At 42.8% G+C, this 25,071-nt stretch overlaps 1 protein-coding gene across 6 annotated transcripts in view; it reads right to left on the bottom strand.

The window, feature by feature from the left end:
• The window catches only part of TENM1 (teneurin transmembrane protein 1), a 535,869-nt gene that overhangs the window by 5,903 nt on the left and 504,895 nt on the right, over nt 1–25,071 (bottom strand). For all 6 annotated transcript variants that reach the window (XM_040628223.1, XM_040628229.1, XM_040628232.1 and 3 more), the window contains 4 exons: nt 20,065–20,237; nt 18,670–18,905; nt 5,982–6,278; nt 1–388 (listed from right to left, as the gene is read on the bottom strand). In XM_040628223.1, coding sequence (XP_040484157.1) covers nt 1–388; nt 5,982–6,278; nt 18,670–18,905; nt 20,065–20,237 — 1,094 coding nt within the window. The remainder of the gene's footprint in view (nt 389–5,981; nt 6,279–18,669; nt 18,906–20,064; nt 20,238–25,071) is intronic.

Below are 25,071 nucleotides of genomic sequence, written 5' to 3'. Positions count from 1 at the left end.
CTGTTTGCCTATATCTGATTGTGCAAATGAAGCCGTCGTGCATCAGGTGTATTGTCTTAATGACTCCAGAAGACTCTTCATATGTTAATGTGACCTGAGTGGTGTCATAGAGAATCTCAGACAGCCGTGCCTGCTTGGTGTATTTGTATAAAACTCTGCGCCCTGTTCCCAGATGCAGGGTCTGTAGCAGTCGGCCATCTCGACTATAGTCTTGGATGAAAGAAGTGCTACTGTCTGGCGGGGTGTAGATGTTCCGGTAGTAGCCCACTGAAAGCATGGTTTGTAGGCTGTGGCGCACCATACTCGGCATGGTGACTGAGAGCAGACAATCCGATTGGTCGTACTCAAAGATGTAGCGCCGCTGGCTATGTAAGAGAAGCATCACAGACTGAAACGAGACAAAGGCAGAATAGCATAGTACGTACCACTGAAGTTGGGGAGATTAAAGGAGATTAAAGAAACACATGCATCCATTTAGCACAGATTTATTGAGCACTTGCTATGTGCCAGGCACTGAGGTGGACCCTAATGGATATAGTAGTGGGCAGTAATGGTGTCCATCCTCCAAGAGCTTATAGTTTAATGACAAGCAACCAAGCAATTACAATATAGTGTGCTGTGTGTTATGACAGAGGAAGGACAGGGTGCTTATGGCGGCAGAGGAAGAATAGTGAAGCCAGACTTAAGAGGTCAGGAAAGGCTGCCTAGAGAAAGTGACATCCATGTTGAGACCTAAAGGATGACTAAGGCTTGGCCAGGTTTGAAGGCAAGGAGGTGGGGGGAGCAGGGTGGGGAGAGAGTACTCCTGACAGAGGGCACAGCATTGTGAGGGTCTGGATAAGAAAGAGAACATGGATTTTCAGGGAATGAGAGGAATTTTGTGCGGCCAGAGCATGGGTGTTGGGGCTGGGTGGTGAATGGCAAGAGATGAGGCCACTTAAGGAGACTGAAGTTAAACATGTTGGCAGCAGGGAACCACTGAAAGCCAAGTTGAAAGACAGGGTGCTTGCAGAGCTGGGAGAAACAACCAAGTCAGTATTCCAGAATGGATACTGTTTGTGCAGTCACATCCATATGGAGATGGATTGGAGAAGTCTTCCTCAAAAGTTTGTATATAAAATATTATAATTATTCCTTTGCAATTCATGGTTTATTTATTTTTTGACTACAGTTGACATTTTTTTAAAGATTTTATTTTTAAGTACTCTCCACGCCCAACGTGGGGCTCGAACTCACAACCCCGAGATCAAGAGTCGTAACTGAACCGGCCAGGAGCCCCTACAGTTGACATTTTTTGAAAATTTGAGTATACTTGACAAGCAATTCATGTTCTAAACTATGTTAGGGGAACATGCTATTAAAAAGTGGATATGCAAGCCCTTTCTGCCAAACGGATCTGTATTTCAGAAACAGTTAGTTGTTGTGGTGTAATGCCTGGCATGTGATTAGGTATTTCACTGATACTGGTTTACCTTATTTTAACTTTAAATACAAACATAAAAGGAGCACTGTTTTACAGAGGACTCAATCCTATTTCTAACTGAAAAGCATTTAAATCTCCTCTTTTAATAAAAATAAAAAATGCTCACCCCTGGAGACTCTGCTACAACTCTCTAAGGAAACTTTACCCCTCCCTTCTTGAGAATTACCCTATCAAGCAAAAGGATTTAGTTGAGCTTTATTTTCTGACGTTTGTGTTATGAAAACAATAGGTATCTTTTCATTTTCGAAACATAAATTACATAAATATTTATGAATATGAATTACAGAAGCATATATAATGTACACTTCACTCTTCTAAACATGAAATCGTATTCTAGTATTAAATATATTTCTTGGAACCGCATATTCCCCCTTCCCTTCTGAGAATTATTGATTCTGAATCTCATGTCAGTACTGTGAAGTCAAAGTCCGCAGTCATTTGCTCGTTTGTTCCTCCTTTCTGCTTTTGCCCACCAAGTACTCCGCCTTGCGGATAAAAGCTGCGTGCGGAAAGCCTGTCACCTCATCACCTGGGGACAACCTGCAGCTCCGAAACCCCTGATGAACAGAGGCAGGAGACTTGGCATGAGTTCATGAAGGGAGAACCACTTCCTTGACCAAGGCAGAACCAACAGAACCTGGGGGGAGCTGGTGAAAAATGTGTCTGCATTAGCTCTATGCTCAAAGTCAGATTTCTCAGCTCCTTTCCAGTCTCTTCTGTCAGTTTGCCACGAACAAATGACATCTGTCACCTGTGATGCGGGCCAGGGACAATCACCATATGGCTCCCACACATTATCTAGTACCAGCCTGCCTGGGCCATGCCTTTTCCCGTCGCTGTGCGTGCCTTGCCAAACATTTACAGCACATCGCCGTTGTGTTCTCTCCCCCTTCTCATCCCTCGCGCTGCAGTAAACCATTGCCTGACCCCGTCCTAGGTGCTGCTGATGCTGTGCTGTCTCAAAAGCTCCCTGGTCTATTGCAAAGCTTTCTGCCAATGGCAAGAATGTGGATGACGTGATTAGAAATCTCGTGAATGTAACTGTTGTGTTGCCAGAATACCATTTAGCTCTCACTTGGCTGCTTTTTCACTTTGGGTGGGCATTATTATCAGTTTGTTCAAAAACAATGCTTGTGAGTCCATCGCGCCCACAGTGCTGCTACGGCAGGAAAAAGGCCATTTCTTCTGAGTCCAAACAATAGAGTGGGAGACTTTGTATTTTTTTAACGGGTTGTGAGATCCTAAAGGAGATCATTGTAAAGAAGAAAAAAAGAGCAAGCATGTATATTCATTTGAACAATAGAAATGAGCGATGGTAGAAATTTGAAAAGTTAAAGCATGCAAAGAACCACCAGATGGCAGTGTGGGGCCACCTGGAAGCTCAAGGCAACGTGCATTGTATCCCTTCAGGCAGCCTTTGAAAATTTCAGCCCCGAAGAGGCAATTCTGTGTAAATGTATCAGACTAAAGCATCTTATTAAATGATTATAAAATATCTTTAAATGCATTTTAAAAACGAAGTCCTTATGAACGATTTTAGGAAACCGAAAGATTTACATTTACTGTAATACAAAATTTTAGCCCCACAAGTCTTCAAAATATAATTAACTCAGAGAAGTCTCATAAATCAAGATAGAGAATTAATGACCACACAGAGAAAATTTAAGAAACAATAATTGATTTTTTTAATAGCGAAGAGATCATTTAAGCAACCACAGCTATTACCCAAATAATTATTTTTCTCCTAATGGCTACAGACCATTGTGCATGAAAATGATACAGGTAACTTGCACTTGCTCTAGAGGAAGTCACACAATTTCTACAAAATTTCTGCACATTAAAGTGAATATTTGCTGTTGCTTTTTAATATCTCATGGTATAGGGATGGCAAGCAAATTACAGAGGTATTTTGAGGCATAAAATGAGGTATACATTTTCAAGCTTGAGAATTCTTACTTTAAAATATACTATAAGAGCCAGTCACTTTGTCTTTGCTCTGCCCCAGACATAGTGAAAGAATGTGCCAGCAAAGGCTATGTCAAAGAGAGGACTGAAAAGAGCACAGGAAGACACAGAACCTCATCACCTCACTGCAAAAGTTACATGTAAATTGGATTTTGGTAAATTCGATATTCCTTCCCTTCTTATTTTCCAGAATCACAATTTCAAAAATGATCTAATTTTCTTTTTTTCCTTCTTTCGTTTCCCTTCCTCCTTTCCTTCCTTCTGTTCTTTCTTGTTTTAATTTCCCTTCAAGCAGCAGTAAGTAGCATTTGTTAGCGATTGGAAAATAAATGCTATAATGCACTGTGTAAATGGAGAGAAACTAACTTATTTTATGATTAGATGTTCTGGGTGCTTTATATTCAGTTATTTCATTTAATCATCATATCTATTCACTGAATTAGTTATTATTACTGGTAATTATAACATTAATAAAATCAATCTCATGATAGATGATTTTTGGAAAGTAAAGAGCCATTCCACAGTTGTGTGTTTTGCAGGTTCTGAGTTTTGCATAATACAATTATTTAAGTCAAGGGCTACCCCCCCCCCTTTTAAATGTAGGCTCCACATCCAGCATGGAGCCCAACACGGAGGTTGAATTCACAACCCTGAGATCAAGACCCTGAGATCAAGACCCTGAGATCAAGAGTCAGATGCTTAACCGACTGAAGGGCTACCTTTTAATTAGAGAACAAATTAAATGTGAACTCAAGAAAGGGACAAAAGTCAACTAAAAAGCACAAGTGATTCAGCTTGTCTCACTGGTCAGTAAACTAGTCTTTGGAAGTCACTAGGGCTTCTCTTGATACGTGATACACCAGTCACATCTTATTTCTGTCCACTGCAGACACCGGCAGTCTCATACAGTCTTCTTTGTTTTTAAAGAGATTGCCAACTCAGTTTCTGTAACAAAGAGAACTTATGTGAAGTTTCCTTTACAGGATTCTTTGCTCAGGAACGTTTGATGAAATATTCAGCTAATTCAGAAAAGAGAAACAATAAAATTGCTTCTTTGGTGTCACAGAGGCTGCATGAAGGGCTAAAATGTAAGTTTTCAGGGGCGCCTGGGTGGCTCAGTCCTTAAGTGTCTGTCTTCAGCTCAGGGCGTGATCCCAGGGTCCTGGGATCGAGCTCCTCATCCGGCTCCCTGCTCCGCTGGGAGCCTGCTTCTTCCTCTCCCACTCCCCCTGCTTGTGTTCCCTCTCTCGCTGGCTGTCTCTCTCTCTGTCAAATAAATAATTTTGTACCGAGTTTAGTACTTTGTGGACATGAGCCATAGGACTTTGCAAATCATTCTTACTACCAAAATTCAAGAGGAAATACCCACTCTGTAAGATTCAGATGTTCCCAGTGTAGAGTGTAGATTATAGATTTGACCTATTTCTTCAGCAGACAAAGGGTGGATATAGCACAGGACTCTCTTCTTTACCCTGGCTCCCTAGTGGAGTTCTGCTTTATCTCCTAGGCATTTCCAACTTGGCAAGTTCCCCAGCAACTGCCTCTGGGAAGTAGTATTTTATAATGACTTACAACCACTGGCACACTTTTTTCCCCAAAAAACATTGGGAAGTGTATCAGAAAGGCCTGACATTATTGGGTGCGAATAGCGAAACTCTTGTCACGTGAGCTACGAGCTCCTATGACTTCTGTAAGAACTTCTACGGGTTAACTTGCTCTGATTACCCTTGAATCCTCAAGGGAAAGCATTTTTTCAATTTTCCCAGAAATTAATTCAGGACTGATGAATTTGGTTGAATGGACAGATTTAGGAAATAAGAGACACCATCTTAGGACATCAGAAATTGAGACGGCGGATGGAAATCACTTTCTCTTGTTCTCTGCTACTGATCTGGCCAGAAACCATTTTGCCGTGTTGCGGCTGTTTGACAAATGGTTCTGGGGGTGGGATTAAAATCCTTGTCTATTTCCACCAGACAGGAGCCCATGAGCTCCCGTTACAGGTGCTGCTGGAGATTCACTGTACACACAAAGGACTATTACCAATGCTGCTCTACTGCCACCATTTGCTCAGACTGATTACTTGTGAAAATTAGTCCTCAAATGTATACCTACTAAAACATCACTGATTATCCCAACAAAATTAGAATTCCTTATCCTCTAAGAGGCTCTTCTCCAGAGCTGAGATACATTAACACACAATTTTATAATTTTCTACCTATTTTACCTCAGTATGAGCTTTCATAAATAATAAGGATACCTTTTCAAGAGTGTGAACAAATATGCTCAAATGAGGAGAAAGCTAAGCCATTATCCTGAAAGAGTACCTGGCAGAGTGTGGGGTTGGGGAAAGTTTTTAGCAGAAAAACAGCTTATCCTTATAGATACATTTTGTTGTTGTTACTGCTACAGAGCAGAACAGCCAGAAGAGACTTTTCTCCTGTAGGTCTCCTCACCAAGATTGGTAATTAGGGCCATTTTCAATATTCTCATTCAGAAACTCAAAACCAGTTTATTTTCCCTACAGACTTACCTTTTCTAAGTAGGTATAGCTCCAAATTTTCCCATCAGCCCAAGTTCTTGAAATTATTTTTCCACTCTGGTCATATTCCATTTTTTCATTCCACGTCCCTCTTTGAATAAACGTCACCAATCCTGAAGGTGAATATGTGATGTTCACTTCATTATATCTGCTTACGGGAGACCACAGAATAGGTCTTCCAGTCTGGTCATAAAGAATTCGAAGGGTGAATTTCCGGTGGTCATCGTAGATCTTTCCCGTGCGAGTTATATGATCAAAATCTATGGAGAGCAGGTTTCGGTTATGGGCCTACAAAACAGATAGGAGACACATTTTAAGCGCTGCTTTGGTTCCTCTCATCAAGTGCATTCACAGTCACGAAGCCGCCATCTTAAATCCCCCTGGAGCTAAAGACAAAAGAAGATGTTGGGGGTGGGAAGGAGGGAAGGTCAGTTATGGGAGGTTTTTAGGCAAAGCACAGTAAACCGGGTATGGTTTTTACACAGATTTAGGTCCTCGCCTTTTACACTGATAAGAGTTTCCAGAGACTTAGAGCCATCCTCCCTTTCTGTTACAGAGCGAGAGACACCCTTACAAATGGAGATTTCCCTTACAAACATAGATGCTTCTTACAAAAGGGTAACTTTTTCTCAGTTTTCAGAGCTTCTCTGTCTGCTGTTTCTTAAAATCAGACCAGGGGTGCCTGCGTGACTCAGTCCATCAAGCGGCCCACTCTTGGTTTTGGCTCAGCTCTTGATCTTGGGGTCATGATGTCGAGGTGGTGGGATCAAGCCCCCTGGGGGGCTCCACGAGCTCTGCGTGGAGCTTGCTGGGGAGTCTCCCTACCCCTTTGCCCCCCCCCCCACCGCGCATGCGCACACATGCGCCTGCACACTCTCAGAAAAAAAAAAGAGCCTAAAATAATCTTTATGTCAAAAAAGGCATATTTTAGGGTGGCAAATTCTGCTCCCCTTCAAACGAAAAAGGAGAGACTTTGAGAAGTGTCAACAGCAATGGCCTGGGAGTCAGGAGCCATTTCATTAGCTGCTTGTGCATCAGTCATTTCTTCTATCAGGGGCTTAGTTTTCTTTTCTTTTTTTTTTTTTAAAGATTTTATTTATTCATTCGACAGAGAGAGAGACAGCCAGCGAGAGAGGGAACACAAGCAGGGGGAGTGGGAGAGGAAGAAGCAGGCTCCCAGCAGAAGAGCCTGACGTGGGGGTCGATTCCCGAACACCAGGATCACGCCCTGAGCGGAAGTCAGAGCTTACGGACTGAGCCACCCAGGCGCCCCCAGGGGCTTAATTTTCTTAACTGTGAAATGCGGGTGATATTACCAGTTCATACCACAGAGTTGCGCTAAGAATTAAATAAGATTACATATACAGGTACCTGGTGAAATGTAAAAATAATATTGGTAATTGTTACTTTAAAATATAATGATTATGTTTCTCATTTAGGTTAGACTTTTAAATGGGTCCATGTGTCAGATTCCAAGGTGATTGTGGTTTGGTGTACTAGATCTGTATCTGCGGGAATCGTCAATATGATCCAGAACGGAATTAAACATCTGGCTAATGAGGAAGGGAGAAAAAAAAACATTAGGGCTTGATTACATTAATCATAGTTGAACTAAACTGATTCACTCGCTACTCAGCTAAACTTTATGTTCATTTTTCATTTTTGTGGTCAAGGATCCGTTTAAATATCTGAAAGCTACACACTGTGTCCCCAGAAAAATGCACATAAACACATACATGTACATTATAAATAAAATCTCAAGGGGGCTCTGAAACCCAATTGTGAAACCTCTGGGGGGTCTCAAGAGTCCAATTTTAAAATCTTGGTTCAGAAAGTTTTTTTTAATTGAAAAAAATTTATTTTTATTTTTTAAATTGAGATATAATTGACGTATAACATTATATTAGTTTCAGGTGTACAACGCAATGATTCAATATTTGTATATATTGTGAAATAATCACCACAGTAAGTCTCGTTAACATCCGTCACTACACATAGTTACAATTTTTGTTTCTTGTGATGAGAACTTTTAAGATCTACTCTCTCAGCAACTTTCAAATATACGATACAGTATTATTAACTATAGTCACCCTGCTGCCCATTACATCCCCAGGACGTCTTTATTTCACAACTGGAAGTTTGCACTTTTGACCCCCATCCCCTATTTCCCTAACTGGCCCCACCCCCTGACCCACAACCACCAATCTGTTCTCTGTGTCTGAGTTCAGTCTGTTGTTTTTTTTTTTATTCCACATATAAGCTCCAAACAGATTTTTTTTTTATCTTAGTAGCCAGATAACTGTGAAGGGGAGCAGGATATGCCACCCAAAACGTGCCACTTTGGCATGTGTATTATTTTCAGCTCAAGTCAATCAAGACCCAGCAGGCTCAAGAAAAACTTTCCCCTCTTCCTTAACTACCTAAATAATTTAGATTGGGGGCCTGGCTCAGGAAAAGAGCTATTACCTGAGATTACTTTGTATTTGGATGACCTATCTGTGTGGCAGAACAAACATCTAATCACCAAACATTTGCTCTTATTCTTGTCCTGTGAATTACCCTCCTCCCCTTTGAAGCCCCAGGCCTCTCCCCCATTCCTTAGTTCAGGAGGGTATAAATGCCTCATATTGCCTTGACTGTCTCTGAGCCTCTTGTGTTTTTGTGGAGCCTCCCTAAGTACAAAATTAAATTTGTTCTCCTCTCATCAGTCTCTCTCATGTGAATTTTATTAGACTAACCAAAGAATCCAGAAAGGAAGATGAGAAAAATTTTCCACCCCTGCAACTGCAAAGCCCATATTCTCATTTCAAAGTCCAGTCTTCCCTTGCTCACTTTAGTTTTCAAAATAGTTTCCTGAAACACCACTCTCCATCATAAAACAGATGTTTTTCTGTTGCAGAAAAATTGGAAAGTAAAGAAATATAAAAGGAAAAGAACCTGTCATCTCACCCTCCAACCTAATCACTGCTAATACTTGGCTGCATCCCATTCGTCTCCCTTTTACGCATAATCGGTTTATACATTGAAAAAATAAAACTAGGATTGTACTTAAAAGTTCTATGTCCTACTTTTTAGGAATGTTTTATCTTGAGCATTCTTTGTATTATTAAATATTCTTAAAACGTGGATTTTAATGGTTGCACAGTATCTTCTTACATGATAATTATTTATCCTTTCTCCTATTGCTGGAAGTTAGAGTTTTCATTTTCCATTATTCTTTCGTATTTCATATTTTGTTGAACATTTTTGTAAATAAATATTTCCTTAATACAGAACTCAAGAAGTGAAATTACCAAGTGAAGTGATAAGAACATATCAAAGACTCCTGATGCAACATGAGTCATTACTTTATAGCCCCCCAAGCTTCTACAAATTTATACCTCCCTGAAGTAGTAGTGGGGGGAGCCCATGTTATTCCATCCTTAGCAACATCAGGTAAGTGTTAGCATTGTTAGTAAACTTTTCTCAATATGAGAGCTGGAAAGTGGTATGTTACTGTGGTTTAAATTTGCATTTATTTAATAACTAGTGAGGTTGAATCTTTTTAAATGTCTATTGGTGATATGTCTCCTGTGAATTGTCTGCTCATGAGGTTTTTTCATTTTTCTATTGGGGTATGGCACTTTGCTTTTAAAAAAATCTCTTCTGGTTCAGTTTCTTCATCAGCCAGCTATAATATTTACCTTTAATTTTGAGCTTCTGCAAAGCAAAAAAAAAGGACCTATCAATTGTTCCATGCCATGAGTTCTATCCCGAAGACTAGAGATTAGATACTGAAATTATCTGAAAGGAAATGCTGTTAGTCTCAGGGGTAGGTTTAATTCAGGGAATAGAGATACACACAAATTGGGCATCGTGACTCTTCAAGCCATCTGTAGCCAATGTGTGCAGTGTTGTAGTGCATAAATAGACAGTAACCTGCTGTTATTACCTAAAAAGTGATAGCGAGGCACATATTTTCTGTCTTTTGATACGCAGGGCTTGGAAACCTCTACGTAACCAGGTGTTCTTTCTTCAACTACCTTTCCTGTGGTTTTATAGCCACATATCTCCAACTGTAATAACGCTCATTTACAATAGCTGTAAAATATCCATGTACTCCCGGAGACGGTTGTAACTGTTACAATTTATGTCATAATGAGAGTTAAAGAGCCAAAGTAACAAGTGATTTCCAGTTCAACTAAATTTGTGGTTTTATTTGTCTGATAGATGAAGTTTACTTCTCCAGACCACATTTCTGAATAAAGTCATCGCAGTGGCGCCAGCAGGGAGCACTGTTAGGTGGTCGAGGCAAGCTGGGGAAGACGGCCTAATGCTCTTGCCCTGCTTGTCAGTACCTCGGCAGCCATGCTTCTCTTTTTCTGAATAACGTGCTCTGAAATTCAGATGCTGTTGAAAAACTCTTTTCAAAGGTTCTGAAGGTGTGATACTGTGATTTATAAGAACTGTATATTTGGTCTTGGACCCTGTTCCTGGCACAGAGCTCCTAAAACGCTTGGAATCTCCTGTGATAAGAGTGATTAAGCTGCCTCTTGTTATGTTAATGAGGTGACTTTTGGAAGGCCTTAGAGTAACCTAAGAACAGGGGCTGGTTACCAAGGAAACCAACCACAGGATTAGAGGGTTAGAACTTTTAGTACCTCCCTCCAAACCTCTGGAGGAAGGTGGAGGGGCTGGAGGTTATATCAATTGCCAATGGCCAATGATGTGATCAATCATTCCTAAGTAATGAAACATCCATAAAAACCCTAACGACAGGCCGGAGAGCTTCGGGGTTGGTGCGTAAGTGGAGATGCTGGGAGAGTGGAGCATCCGGACAGCATGGAAAGTCCTCGCCCTTTCCCCATAGCACACCTTCTGTATCGCTTCCTTCCGGTTCTTCTGGAGTCACAGCCTTTTGTAATAAATTGGTAATCTCGTAAGCAAAATGTTTCTCACTTCTGTGAGCCGCTCTAGCAAATTAATCAAACCCAAGAAAAGGGTTGTGGGAGCCTCTGATTTACAGCCAGTCCATCAGAGGCTCTGGTAACAGCTTGGACTTGGTGACTGGCATCTGAAGTAGTGGGCAGGAGGCAGTTTTGTAGGACTGAACCCGTAACCCACGGAATCGGATGCTATTTCTTGGTAAATAGGGTCAGAATTGAACTGAATTGTAGGACAGCCAGCTGGTGTCCTGAGAATTGCTTGTTGGTGTGGGGAACTCCACCTCCCACATTGACATTGGGTCCAGAAACCCAAGAGAGAAGGTACTGTAAAGTTTGGCTAAGAGCTGAGAAAGGGTGTGAAGGAATAGAAAATGTCACAGAGTCCCCCTGAGTCTCCTGTGGAAACTGCCTGTGAGAAGGCTGGGAAGGAGTATGCTTGTCCAGGTGGGCTCTCCCATTCTCATCCTTGAGTGCTTATGTGCTCCAGCCCTTACGGCAGGAATCCAAAATTAAGCTGATTGCCTATGATTGTTGGGGTCATAAGCAAGGTTGGGAAAGCTTCACATTCATACAAACACTAGTTTGCCTGAAACACAATAATCGCCTTTGACCTAAGTGTGGGCCATCCGTCTTTATTTCCACTTGCATGGGAGCAGAATTGGCCACCCCAAAATATGCCTCTTTGGCATAAGGGTTATTTTAGGCCCATTACTTTTAAGAAACAGCCACAGGAGAAGCTCTTAAAAAACTGTTAAGTTACCCATTTGCATTTATAAGGGGGAATTTCCATTTGTAAGGGTGTCTCTCTGTACCAGAAAGTGGGGAGTGACTAAATCTGTAGGCGCTCTTAGCAATGGAGAAGGTGAGGATTTAAAAGTGCGCAGCAACAACCGCACCCTTGTTTATTGTCACTTTCCTGGTAACCTACCATAATTGACTCCCCACCTCCAACATCTTTTGTCTTTAGCTGGAGATGTTACTTAAGGTATTGGCTTTAGCTATTTGGGGATCTGCTCAGTTTTCCTGGGTCTCTCATGTACATAGGAGGTATACGTGTTATTAAACTTATGCTTGTTTTTCTCCTCTTAATCTGTATTTATGTCAGTTTAATTATTATACCAGCCAAAGAACTTAGAAGGGTAGAAGCAAATTGTTTTTCTCCCCAACACACTTTTCCTCCAAACAGTCTACACCAATTCTTGTGCTGGAAAAGAGGGGGCAAAGAAAAGGGTGAAATTTGGGAATAGCCCCAAGTTAAAAGGGGTCTCTTTGGACAGGTTGCACACTGAACGAGACCTCTGAGTTTGGCAACTGATGAGCCACACGTATGTTGGGGTAAGAAAGCCGGACTTGGTAAAAAATTTTCATAGGGGAAGAAGTATCTATGCTTGAATTCATCCTTTGGTTTCCCTTATATTTTTTTCAGCTTTGCTAAGGAGAAGTAAGGAGAAGGGCTTGCTTTTTGATCATACTTAGACCAGAAAGGAAAGAGGGAAGTGAGTGCCCTAGGGAGCCACGGGTTGTGTTTCTAGCAGAAATCAAAGTACTTAGAAAGGGTGGATACAGGCAGAAGCTCCAAAGAAGTGTCCTTTGTCTCCACTCAGAGCCTCTTCTCGCTCCTTACTAGGAATTTGTGTTTTAATTGCTTAAGAGAAAGTCCTTTCAACCCTTCCAATTCAAGACTCATTCAATTCGTGGGATAAAGATATATTAAGTTGCTTGGTGATATTTGACTGTCTCTGGCAGTTTGCTATGGTTCAACTGAATATATTTTATATATCTTATTATTATATAAATGTATAATTATATCTATAAAAAACACATACACAAAATGTGTTGAACTCAAGTAAGCTTTGATTATGGCAGTTGATTTCTTTTTTTTTAAAGATTCATTTATTTATTTTAGACAGAGAGAGAGTGCTCGAGCCAGGGGAGGGTGGGTGGGCAGGGCCAGAGGGAGAGAGAAAATCCTTAATCCTCAAGCAGACTCCCCACTGAATGTGGAGGCCGACTTGGGGCTCGATCCCAGGACCCTGAGATCATGACCTGAGCTGAAATCAAGAGCTGGCCGCCTAACCAACCAAGCCACCCAGGCACCCCATGATTTCTTCTACAAAGAGAGAAGGCTAAATTTTCAAGGATGCTATCTAGCATTTCAGCTCACAGTGCAACTGACTTAACCTGTTAACTTCTGCTGAAAAAGTCAGAAGGTGAATAAGTGAGATGGGCCAAATAATCACATCACAGTTTGGGAGATCCATTGTATTTAATTTCCACGAATTTATGAGAATGGATAGAAAAGTCACAATCGATTTTAAATTAGTACATGCTACTCTACACTCACTGGTTTTAAGGTAATTAGTACTTGATTTTTAGAATTCAATCAGTACAATGCTACAGATTTATTTTTTATTGATAATTGTTAGGCTGACAATCAAAACCGTACTTATTTCACAGATTTGCCTATAAATGAACAGGGCATGTATTTCATGTTAGCATCAGCGGCTACTACCCCATCTGGAATTTCCTTTCACCTCTTTTTTCTTTTTTACTCCCAAAACACTCTCCTTACCTTGCTGGCCCACAAAATCTTAGTGCCAGTAGGGATCTTGGGACATGGGCTATTGAGTTGACAGCCTGGGTTCAAATCCTGCTATCACCACATACTATCTGTGTGTGACCTCTGTGCTGCTTTCTTTCTTTTCTTTCTTTCTTTCTTCTTCCTTCCTTCCTTCCTTCCTTCCTTCCTTCCTTCCTTCCTTTCTTTTTTTCTTTTTCTTTCTTTCTCCCTTTTTCTTTTAGAGAGAGAAGGGGTTGCAGAGGGAGAGGGAGAGAGAGAGAATCTTAAGCAGGCTCCATGCCTAGAGCTGAGCCCAGTGCAGGGCTTGACATGGGGCTTGATCTAACAACCCTGAGGTCATGACCTGAGCTGAAACCAAGAGTCGGACGCTTAACCGTCTGAGCCACCCAGGCGCCCTGTCTCTGTGCCTGTTTTTTAATCTGCAAAATGAGAATGATAATGATAGAACCCACCTGTTAGTGTTAAGAGTACTAAATGAGTTAGTATATGGCATTACACATAGTAAGACCTCAGTGAATGTCAGCTTCTCTAATTACGATCAGTTGTGAAAATGCTACTAACGATAGAGATTGCACAGCCCATATCCCTCATTTCATAGATGGGAAAAGTGGTGCAAAATTATGGGCATACCAGTTCTTCCTCAAAGTCTTGTTCATTCCACTCTCCTAACTTCTGCCACGTCATTTAACCTGGATGCTTTTTGCATTATATTAATTCGCTCTTGTTTACTTTCTTGTTGGTGAAATCATTTGTGTAACCATACAACAGACATGAAATTTTTTATACCAAATCATTATTGTTTATATGCATGTAGAACAGTATGTGAAATAATACTTTCTTCCTAGTTATCTTAGTGGAATTGACTCAAGATTAACAAATAGAGTAGCTTCTATGATTTGAAGGCCCCAAGAATCCCCTGACCCCAAAAAACCAACTCTGCCCAGTTGCCTGGGTGCCTGAAATCTCCTGCCTCCATGTGACTCCTTAGCGGTAGATGCACTGTTACTTGGGACTGAGAACCACACATACATTTTTCAAATAGATTCATCTATCTGCAAGCAGCCTCCTTATCTAAATTTTCACAAAATAAATCCCTCCAGCACACCTGGGGAGAAGGAAGTTGAAATAGCGTGAAGCAAATGTGAACTCCAACTCTGAGCAGCCTGCAGCTGAGTGCCCTGTCAGCAAAGGCCTTTTCTGAGAATGGAGGGAGATGCTGGAACCCTCTTGGCTGCCTCCCAAATTCCCCATCATTTGTCAGCCTGGGACCCTGTGTTGCATCTGGGCTTGTTTGCCCTTTCAGAGCTCCGATCACGTATGAACATGTTGCACTGAAAAACCAATCTACCCCGTTCTCAGTTGTCTTTGAGTGGAGAGGAGACCAAAATCAATTGTGAGGGTTTTAGATTAGTCTTTGCTTCATTTTGCTTGTAAACACATAATCATCTTACATGATTTTATGACTTTGGTTTGAAGTGCAAAGCTTCCTGGATTTTTTTTTTTCTTTTCAAAAAGGAGGCTGCAGAGCAGGGGCTTTTGCTGTAACCTCACATCTCAGCCTGTGAAACCTTGTGAAGAGCTCTGGGATCCAGCACTGGGATACGGCTCCTAGAACGGCGTTGTTATCCGTGGAGGTGGCAAGGTGCAAGCTGGGTGAAGTTGCTAACCCGGTTTGCTGTGGGTGAATGTCCAATTCTTTTACAATGGCTTCCACTGTGATCTGATCTCTAATTTCTCCATTGTCCAGGGAAATGCATTTATGCCACAGATCAGATACATGGATTGGATGTAAAAGTACTTTGTAAGGAAGATGATTCAAACACACCTCAGGCTGGGGGGAAATGGATTTTTAAAATAAAGGAAATCTCAGGATGTTAGTGTGATTTATTTCACTTAATGGAGCTGGTGCAGGATGGCCCAGAGGCAACAAATCCCCGGCCTGCCCAGGCTGAGCAGGATATCACGTTTTTCAGCAGTCTGCCTTGCTCACCTTGAAGGGGACCCTGACTTTGTATGCAAAACCCCCTCCAGTCATTGGACAAGAGCAACACCTGTTGCTTTATCTTCAGGAGAAGTCTATCCTTTTCTGCATTTTCTTTGAGCTAGAAGGTCTAGGGTGGACGTGATAGGTAGCTTTTTGGAATGCCCATCATCTTACCCAGTGCGCCTTTAAATGAACCTGTCATTTAGTGCCTGAACAATTAGTGTTTTATGACCTGCTGCTCAAGCACATTTAAAAATCACAATTACACCTTTGTTTGGTTTTTCAAAGAGGAGTCCTATTTCCTATGGTACAGCAGGGGTTTCTGTGCTGTGTGACTATCTGGACCTGGGATTCAGTCTCAAGAGCTCTGGGACCCCCACTTGCCTTTCCTCTGAAATGACTGCTCCACCAGGAGAAATAAATGATTCAGCCCAAGGCCTTGAGGTACTTGAGGGCAACGGAGAGGCTTATTCTTTACATGTGTGCTTACGAATGGGTCACTGTCTATCTGGCCCAGGAAGAGAGAATGTTACATCTCGTGCTACCTGCTTGCCCCTTGAAAAGCTACCAGAAATTGAAGGGGCACCATCTCTGAAATAATAAGCTTAGCAGGGGCAGAGAATTTTGCCTTGTCAACACTGGATTCACACTTATGTTAGGGGAGCATATTGCTTCCACTAAATTAGATTTGCCTAATCTGGGGAAACTGAGGCAGCAGTATAAACAAAAATGCATAAGGATGGGGAGAGAAGGTAAGAATTAGCCAGTTAAACAGCTTCCCTTCCCCGGCCTCTTCCACACTTCCCCTGCCTGGAGGCCAGCCAGTTGTCCTGCACCACCCACACTTGCCAGTACATTAGAGTCGATTATTTGTCTCTTTTTGTCAGCATTGAAATGAGGAGTCAGGCCCTGCCAAGGCGGCTCCACTGAGTGGGGCAATGATTTATAGATTAATTATTTTAAGGAACAAGGCAGCACAGCATGATGTAGTGGAAAGAGTGCTGCACTGGGTGAAGACCTGCATTTTAGTGCTGGCTCTGATCCTTAATAGCTGTTTGACTTTGGGCAAATCACTTAACCTCTCTGGGCCTTAGTCTCCTTATCCGTAAATTGGGAATAACGACAATTGACAGTTGTGGTGATCAAATAAAATCCTGGCTACGAAAGCATTTTGTTAACTCTACAGCACAAGACATAGGTAAAGGATTGCTGTCAGGTTTCTAGGGACATGCATGGTGACACCACGCAGCTTAGACGGGGCTCCATTCTGTTGCAGGACCTCAGGAAGTGCCCTGGAAGTCACATAGAAGAGAAGGTCCTGAATTTGTTGTCCTTATAAGCGGTTCCACAAATCTGCTCAACTATACCACAGGAAAGGAAATGGGTCAATTATAAATAGAATTAACTAAATAACACTTCTTGCCTTACACTAAAGAGCCCCCAAATGTTTTATGACCAGTAGCTTTTCAACATTAAGAACACTTTGGGATATGAAGTATAAATTATAGTTTAGAATTTCTCCATTATCTGTGCACATGGAGGGGAGAAAACGGTGGGTTATCTTAGAAAGTGGAAAATCCCAAAGTCACATAGTATAGGATGCGTTATCCTAAAGAATGGGAAAACCCAAAGGCAATAGTGTATGATACGGTTCATAATGTTTTATTGAGGCTATAAACTGGAGGAAGCACTAAGAGATCATTTATTTGATACAATTATTCTATGGTGAATCCATGAGGTTGATAAGCCATATGTAGATGGTTCTTTTCTCTAGGATGGTATTTTCATTTCACAGGTGAAGAAAGTAAAGGCATTTCTTTTCTTTTCTTTCTTTCTTTTTTTAATTAAGTAGGCTCCACACCTAGCATGGAGCCCAATGTGGGGCTCGAACTCACAACCCTGAGACTGAGACCTGAGCCGAGATCAACCGACTGAGCCACCCAGGCGCCCCGGTAAAGGCATTTCTTAAGCCAGATCAACTAACTTCCCCATCTAGGGCTCTACCCAGGTTCTACTTCTCAATTCAGTGACACATCAGCAGTAAATGTTCTGATAGAGACTGGAGATAGAAGCAAAACATGCAAATTGACTTGTGCATGTAGACAACTTTAGTGGCATTAGGAAGACCACTGAAGTCTGTGTCTATGTGTCACCAACAGAAGTGATTGAAAAAAAGAGTACTGTCGTGCATTATTTTGTGTCCATATCACACCATTGGACTGGTTGGGCTGTTTCTTGCTGGAACTAGGTGGTTGTCTGGCGTCGTATTTCCACAGCCTAAAGGTTACCACATTTTCACTGTGAGTGAATTTGTACCACGAGTGAAGAAAATGCAAGCATCCCAGGTATCTTGTCATGACACAGGCGCTTAAAGCAGGCCTGGCTTCGACGGGGAGTGTGTTTCCCAGGGGCTGCCAGTTGCTCTGGGGCTGATACTGAATGTTACCATATTTGGAAAGTTGGTTACATCATCCAAACATTGGTTAATGCTTAAGAAGGGACAGGTAGACATGGGGCTGTGGTGGTTGCAGGCTTATGTGTGCTGCAGAAAGGCAGGGTTGACAGAGATCTCTGGCTAACTGCGGTGAATTGTGCTTGGTGAAGACTTGAAACCCCCCAAACCTTTAATTTCCTCCGGGCAGCTCTCCGAGCACCACTAATCCAATCTCCGTTACCGGTCCTTTACCCCTTTAGCCCTTAGTAATGTATTCACGGCAATGGTGTCATTCCCTGGGTTTTCCTTTTACCTTGCCTTTGTCCCAATGTTGCCTCATGTCTCACATCCTTGTGTGTGCACCTGCCTGGTCTTTCCACACGAAGTATAAACTACCCCAAAGCAGGGAGCGGGGTCAAGGTAGTGAACCTGATAACCATCTCTCCGGCATGCTGTGAGGGATTCTGGAGGGCCCTGACTAAACACATTTCTCCACCCAGACTTTCTTGGTGCCTGAAATTGCTACTATTAGAGCACTTTAGCTGGCTAATGACGAAGAAAGCTCCTATTAGAATGTTCATTTAAGGATACGGAACCATTATCAGCCATTAGCACCCTCTCTTGAATTAGTATATCATATAAGCTAGTCAGTCACCTAGAACAGTTTTGTTGCAATGGGACTTCAGATTAGGGCAGCTCTGCAGTTTTCGAACATAAAACAAAACTTCTGTATCTTGCATCGGGTCAAGCCTTACCCTCAGTCTTCTTTCAAAAGCTGAGATGTTGCCTTTGTTTTGCTCCTTGCGCTGCCGCCACTCGATGAGGTTTGCATTGTGCTCTCCCGGCAGGGAGATGTTGCATCTGCCCAGGGTGGGGTTGACTGCCCCGGCCAAGATGTGGGGCTCTGAGCTGAGGCTGATCTCCATCCCGCTGGCAAAGGTCACGCGTAGGGAGCCGTCTGGACTCACCCGATAGGTACTCTGGGTATTTTCTGCAGGCAGAGGAGCAAAGGGGTGAGGGGAAGAAAGGGAGGTGTAGGAAGCAGAGGAGAGACAAGTCTAGATTCCGGAGGCAAGTGTGGGGAAGGATGAGCGGGTGGGTCGCTGTGGACCTAACTGCCTTCTGGGCTAGACGACCACTCTCACAGGCACGTGCGCTCTCTGTCCATCTGGGTCTTGTTATTCTCATAGCTGGGAGATCTTGTTTCTTGGATAGAAGATTCCTGTCTAATACTGCAGGCTGGTTTTGGCTCGTCTTTTTCATTTTTAAAGAACTGCCTCACAAAACCCTTCTCTCTCTTGGTGGATTGGCCTCCTCGGTTTGATATGCTGGGAGCTGGAAGGAGAAGAGGCTGAAGTGCACCTTGGCGTCCTGACTGCCTGGGGACGTGGGCACGGGCTCGGCTGCTGCACCCCGCAAAATGGGTACACTGGCAAAGGTTGCTACCGATCCTGTTAGAGTGAACCTGAACTCTGGGCAGTTCTGTGTCTAGTCCCTCAACCTAGCAAGAGTCCCTAAGGACTGGGCACAGAGAAAACAATTGCTCTGTGTCCATATCTCTCTAGCTTCTGAGACATACCTTCCAAATGCTACCTTCTTTTCCTCCCTTTGTCCCTCCCTTCCTTCCTTTCTGTTTTCTTCTGTTTCTCTCTTTCCCGCCATCCCTCGCTCCCTCCTTCCTTTTTCTTCCATTATTTTCTCTCTGGCTAGAATGAGATTTTAATTCTCTCGTTTCACTGATGTTCTTCCTTGGTGTGTATCTCAATTCATCCTTTTTATTCACCCACGTCAGCACTGATTTAGAAAGCTAATCTCAGATGGGGCACAGACTTCATTTCTTTAATATAACCCAATCAGAGGCTAAAAGAGCTTTACAAACAGCTGGGTGCTGGGAAATGACTTGAAGGGAGAGCAGACTTGGCAGGGACTGAACCGCACAGCTCCCACAGAGATGTGGCCCAATGTCACTACGCGAACTTTGTGAACAGTGTGATTTTATTTGGGTTTTAGCCTCCATAGCTGGAAAATAAGGAGAAGAAGCCATCTTGTCAGCCAGAAGTGAATTCTATTTATTAATGGTGTGCAGAGGTTTGATAGTAGAAGTTAAGAAAGGTGCTTTTACAGTCGGGTGAAGTGGGAAGTAGACTTACCTTGTTTTAAAATATATATGGTACTAGTTGCTGTCAAGTTGGTTGACATGAGGACGTTTTCCCGGTTGGAAGTATCTAGTTCCACTTTTGTCAGCTTCTCCAGGTCGCTGTGGAAGCTGCTGACCTCTCCAGTGGGAAATGTTGCATTGGTCAGATGTCCCTCGGGGTCATACCTGAGGAATGTAACCAATCCCAACTTTGAAGCCTCTTGGCAGTAATAACAGGCCTTTGCAAATAAAAATCACTTGGCAGCTAATACAGTTTAACTTTGAGTGATAACAAGTATTATTAACCTTGTTCAATAAGAAGAAAAAGGTCAGAAAGATGATTAATCAAACGAAGGTATTTCTTGCAGCTTCTGAATTCTTGATGACTTCCTTGAGCTGTGCTGTTTTACAGAAAAAATATATCTGGTAATGAATCACCAGGGTGGAAAACTGATTTATGAATCATGTCCTGCTGTGTGTAATGTTGCAGGGAGGCCTCCGTTTGCAATTTGGGTCGATCCCACTAGATGTGAGGGATAACAAAAACCAGCAGAGGGTGCTGTTGGCAAAGGAAAAGGAGGCACAACCGGCCCCTGACGTCTGCAAGGGCAATAAACTGATTTTGCATTGCGATAGGAAAATTATATTTGCTGCTATTTAAGTTGCCAAATTTGAAATGAATGAATCATTCTTCCAACAAAATGAACAAGCACAGAGGATAATGGAAACATGTTCATTAAAACATTTTGGAGCCCCCTGATCTCAGTGTCACTTCATTTTTTTAAAAAAATCTTTTTAGAGTATAGTACATAATGCCTTGTAATTTGCCTATATGAGTAAGAGGCAAAAAAATAATTACCTGGGATAATAGGCAATAACCTATATCTGGAAATATAGTCTAGTGAGTTTACTTTTTTAAAAAAATCAGAGTGATTGGCAATCTCACTGTCCTCCAAATGAAAACTGCTTCCCTGAAGGCTTTTGATGTGGAGCTGTTCTTTTATTGCCAATAGAACCATGAAAAATAAACACTTCATTAAAAGTAAAGACATGCACTTGGAAACCCATTACTGTTTTCTTTTCAAGTTGCAAATTACAAAATATTTAAGCACTTTTATTTGCTTTTAAAATGTTAAACAATTATATTCTTTTTACCCAAAGTGAGCAGAACACAGCCTGGACACAATGGCGAAGTCTGGCTCTACTCTTTCCTCCCCTGACAATTACGCAAAATGACATAGTGATTTAGGGTTAGTTCACTAGGTTTTAAAGAACTCAGCCCGGATAGTTGCTCAAATTTTAAAACCCGGACCAGCCTTTGGTAGGCTTGGGAAAAGGGGCCGGACCTTATTTTATCAGAACGGAACTTGGGGCTATACACAATGCCACCTCAAGTTCGGTGCAATGTGTATATGTGCGTGTGCACGCACGCACGCATGCTACCGGCTTACACAGTCATGTATGCAAATGAAAACAATCCAGTAGGTCAGTTGATAACACAGCTATGCCAAGCCTGATTTTTTAATTGGAGGCAGCCTGTGTTTAAGCGGATATTCGTCAAAATGGTTGTTGGTGTGTTGTTCCTACGCAGCTCAGGCCTCGTTATCAAGGAAAGGCCGAAGGGCCCCGAGGGTGTGCCTGGGCTTAATGGCAGAATCCTGGCCCCTGCTCAACCCCTTTGCCTGTGGCCTGCTCTGGGGCTCTGGCTGCAAAAGGCAGATCCCTGATGAGAAAGGGCCATGGAAGGACTGGACCGCCCAGCACAGCCTCGACTTTGTCTGCCTGGTCTTCCTTCCAGGAGAGGAAAGCAATGTCTACCTTTAATTTTCCCAAGGTACCAAGCTGCTTTTCCCTGTAGGGAAGTGTTTCCAGGCAGCAGATAGAAGGAAGCTGCCTTCTGCAGGCAGTTCTTCTCTTATTTCACATCCATCGACAGCAACTCGGCCTCATTGGATTACCTTTCCTGATTTCTAAGTGGTTTCCTTAAACCTTGGCCAGGTCACTCGTCATTCCTCAGGAAATCTGACCTAAGATGCTAGGCATGCAAGTTCCCAATGGGCTTTCCAGCTTGGGGGCAGTTTCCTTCCTTTTCAGTCACATAGCCTCTTGTTTTCAAGCAAGATTTCATCCAAAGGTGAAGGCAGTGTTGTGTCCACTCCTCGCGGCAAGATGACAAGATCAGACGCCGTTTGAGCTATCCATGAGCAGAGGTACAAGGGCCAAAAATTCTAATGAAACTTAGCAGTGGCCTGTGGATAAATCTGGTTTCCTAAACCCCCCTCGTCCAAACACCTTTTAAGCTCAGTCGCTTGTGCTGTTTGTCTGCAATTATACATTTAAAAGCTGATTCCCAAGAGCACAGCCATCTTCCTACATACTCTGTTCCCATCCCCACTTCCCAAATTGACAGGGGTACGTTTGGAGAGGAAAGATTAATAGTCCTGGATAAGACTGCAATTACCTGGATAGATCTAGCTGGGAGGTAGCTGCCTGATCCTTTTCTGATGAGGGAGGCAATGGTGTTGGGGATCAGGTAGAATTTTCCATTGCCATGTCCAGTTGCTGGGTAGCTGGAAAGTTATATTGCCTGATTTCCTTTCTGTGGCTGGACATGCACCCTTTTCAAAAGTGTGTATTTGACTTTAACTCTATCATCAACGAAGCACTCTACCTGGAGGGCATAACGCTAAGTGGAATGTGTCAGACCATGACAAATAGTGTATGATCTCACTTGTAGGATCTAAAACAACCCCCCCCCCCATACCAAACTCAGAAAAGATCAGATTTGTGGTTACCAGAGGTGGGTGGTGGGTGGGGGAGTGGAAGGAAGGTAGTTAAAAGGCACACAGCTCCAGTTATAAGATAAATAAGTACTGGGGAGGTTCGTGTACGACATGGTGACTATAGCTAACACCATGCACTACCGTACATAGGAGAGTTGCTAAGAGAGTAGACCCTATACATTCCTATCAGAAGGAAAGAACCATTTCGTTTTTGTACCTATGAGATGATGGGGGTTAACTAAGCTTGTTTTGGTCATCATTTCTCAGTCTTATATGTAAGTCAGGTTAATTAGGCTGTACACCTTAAACTTCTACAGTGCTATGTGTCAATTATATCTCAATAAAAACAAAGGGAAACCCCCCCCCCCAAATATCCCCGAAGCACTTTACCCAACACACTCACAGACCCCAATTCTGCCAGTCAGTCATAGCAATCACATTTGGTGGTATCTTCAGTGTGGTGTCTCTATCTTTGCAGGGCCCTAGGTCTAAACATATAGGCCCACCTCTCTTTTGTAGGGTCATTGCCAAAGGAAGAGCGACAGGCAGAAGTACTCATCAGTGGATAATTCCCAGAACTTTGGAAAGATTGCTCAAAAGTGGCTAAGAAATAAAGGGAGCCTTTGATTTCCTATGGCTTGCTTGAGTTTTTTCTCTCCATCGCAGGGGAATGCATGTTTCCAGACTGAATGTCAAAGATACAAGTTTAATCAAAACCTCTTATGCTGTGTGTTTCCCTTTGGTGCCTGCATCCTTTGGTGCAGAGTACAAGCCAGTATGCCGCAACTGATCCCCTCAGGCCACAACATGGTAGCAAGCCCCTCCTTGCCGGGGCCGGGAGCAGCACTCGCTTAACCAGGTCTGCAAATTCCGGCTGGTGAACTGTGTGATCAGGCGATGACTGCTGCCTTCATAGTCATTAGAAGTGGGTCCGGTTAGAGGAAATTTGTCATCAAATTGTCCCTTCCTGTCCTGATTTTACAGAATTCCACTATGAGGGTCTCACAGGACACTGATCAGTGAAGTACTGAATATAACTATTGTTTTGCTCAGCACCTCAAAAGGCTGTGTGCATTTGTGTGTACGTGTGCGTGTGTGCACGCGTGCACCCAGACATGCCCCATTGGAGCAAAGAAAACATTTATAAAGAAAGTTCAGAATTCATTCTTGTCCTTGAGGAGCATATAGTTTAGTTGGGGTAGGGTGATATTTACACATTATTAAAAATACATATGGTCTGATATTTTCTCATAAGGGATAGTCCTCCCTTTTCCCTTGAGGATAATTTAAGCCAGAGCTAAACCATGCAGAGTAAAAACTAGAAGCTCCCCAACCTTTGCTTTTAAGAAAATATTAATGATTATAGAAGGCAAATTCATTACTTATTTTTTAAAGGGAAACAGACCCTCTTTACCCTTTCATGCCAGAAACCTGACCAACCTAATAAGCATTCTGTAGGAAATACTGGATTCCCCTTCCTCACCAAGAACTTCATTTGGCTTCCTTTGATTCTGCTCCAAGTCTGTAATGCCCTTCTATCTCCACTTGTCCTTTATTCAATAAGTATCAGTCTTGTGCTAGGTACTAGAGATATAGTGCCGAATGAAATGCAAAGTCTAGTGGGGCAGATACCACATTCACACAAGTCACTCTAATGCCAGAATATTGCCATGTGCTTCCGCAAACAAGCCGTCGAAGCTCAGAGGAGGCAGAAGTCATTTCCAGCTGGGCAGGGCAGAAAAGAAGGAAGAGAAGGAGGTGGTATTTGAATTCTGGGAGGTAGGTAGAGCTCAATCCCTGGACAGGTAGAGATGGGGGTAGGGAGGAGGGCATTGCAAAGAGAGGTGATGGCAGGAAGAAAAGCACGCAGGTGGATGGGATGTCCATGAGAAGAACTGGGCTGCTGGGGCACAAGGTTCCTCTGGGAGGGTAGTGGGCGATAAGGTTGAGAGGCATGTTGCAACCAGAGCACAGGGGACCTGGGGTACAGGGCTCTGGAGGAAAGCAGGGAGGCAGTGGAGAATGGAGAGGCACAGAAGACTTTGCAAGGAGAGAACAGTATGATGAAAGCAGTACTTTGGGGGCAGCAAATCATGGAAGAGGATATGGAGCAGGGGGACCTAGGAAGGTTGCAGCTTTCATTTGTGTAAGAAGATGGGGGCTTCTTGCCTTTATTCGATGTATTGTGATTGCCTATCATTGGGACTTGTCTTCCTTACTAGGCTGTAAACCCATAT

Source organism: Ursus maritimus (genome assembly GCF_017311325.1).
Source record: "Ursus maritimus isolate PB19 chromosome X unlocalized genomic scaffold, ASM1731132v1 scaffold_X1, whole genome shotgun sequence".
NCBI lineage: Eukaryota > Metazoa > Chordata > Mammalia > Carnivora > Ursidae > Ursus > Ursus maritimus.
The sequence above is the reverse complement of the archived record's forward strand: the minus strand, read 5'-3'. Positions and strand labels throughout refer to the sequence as shown.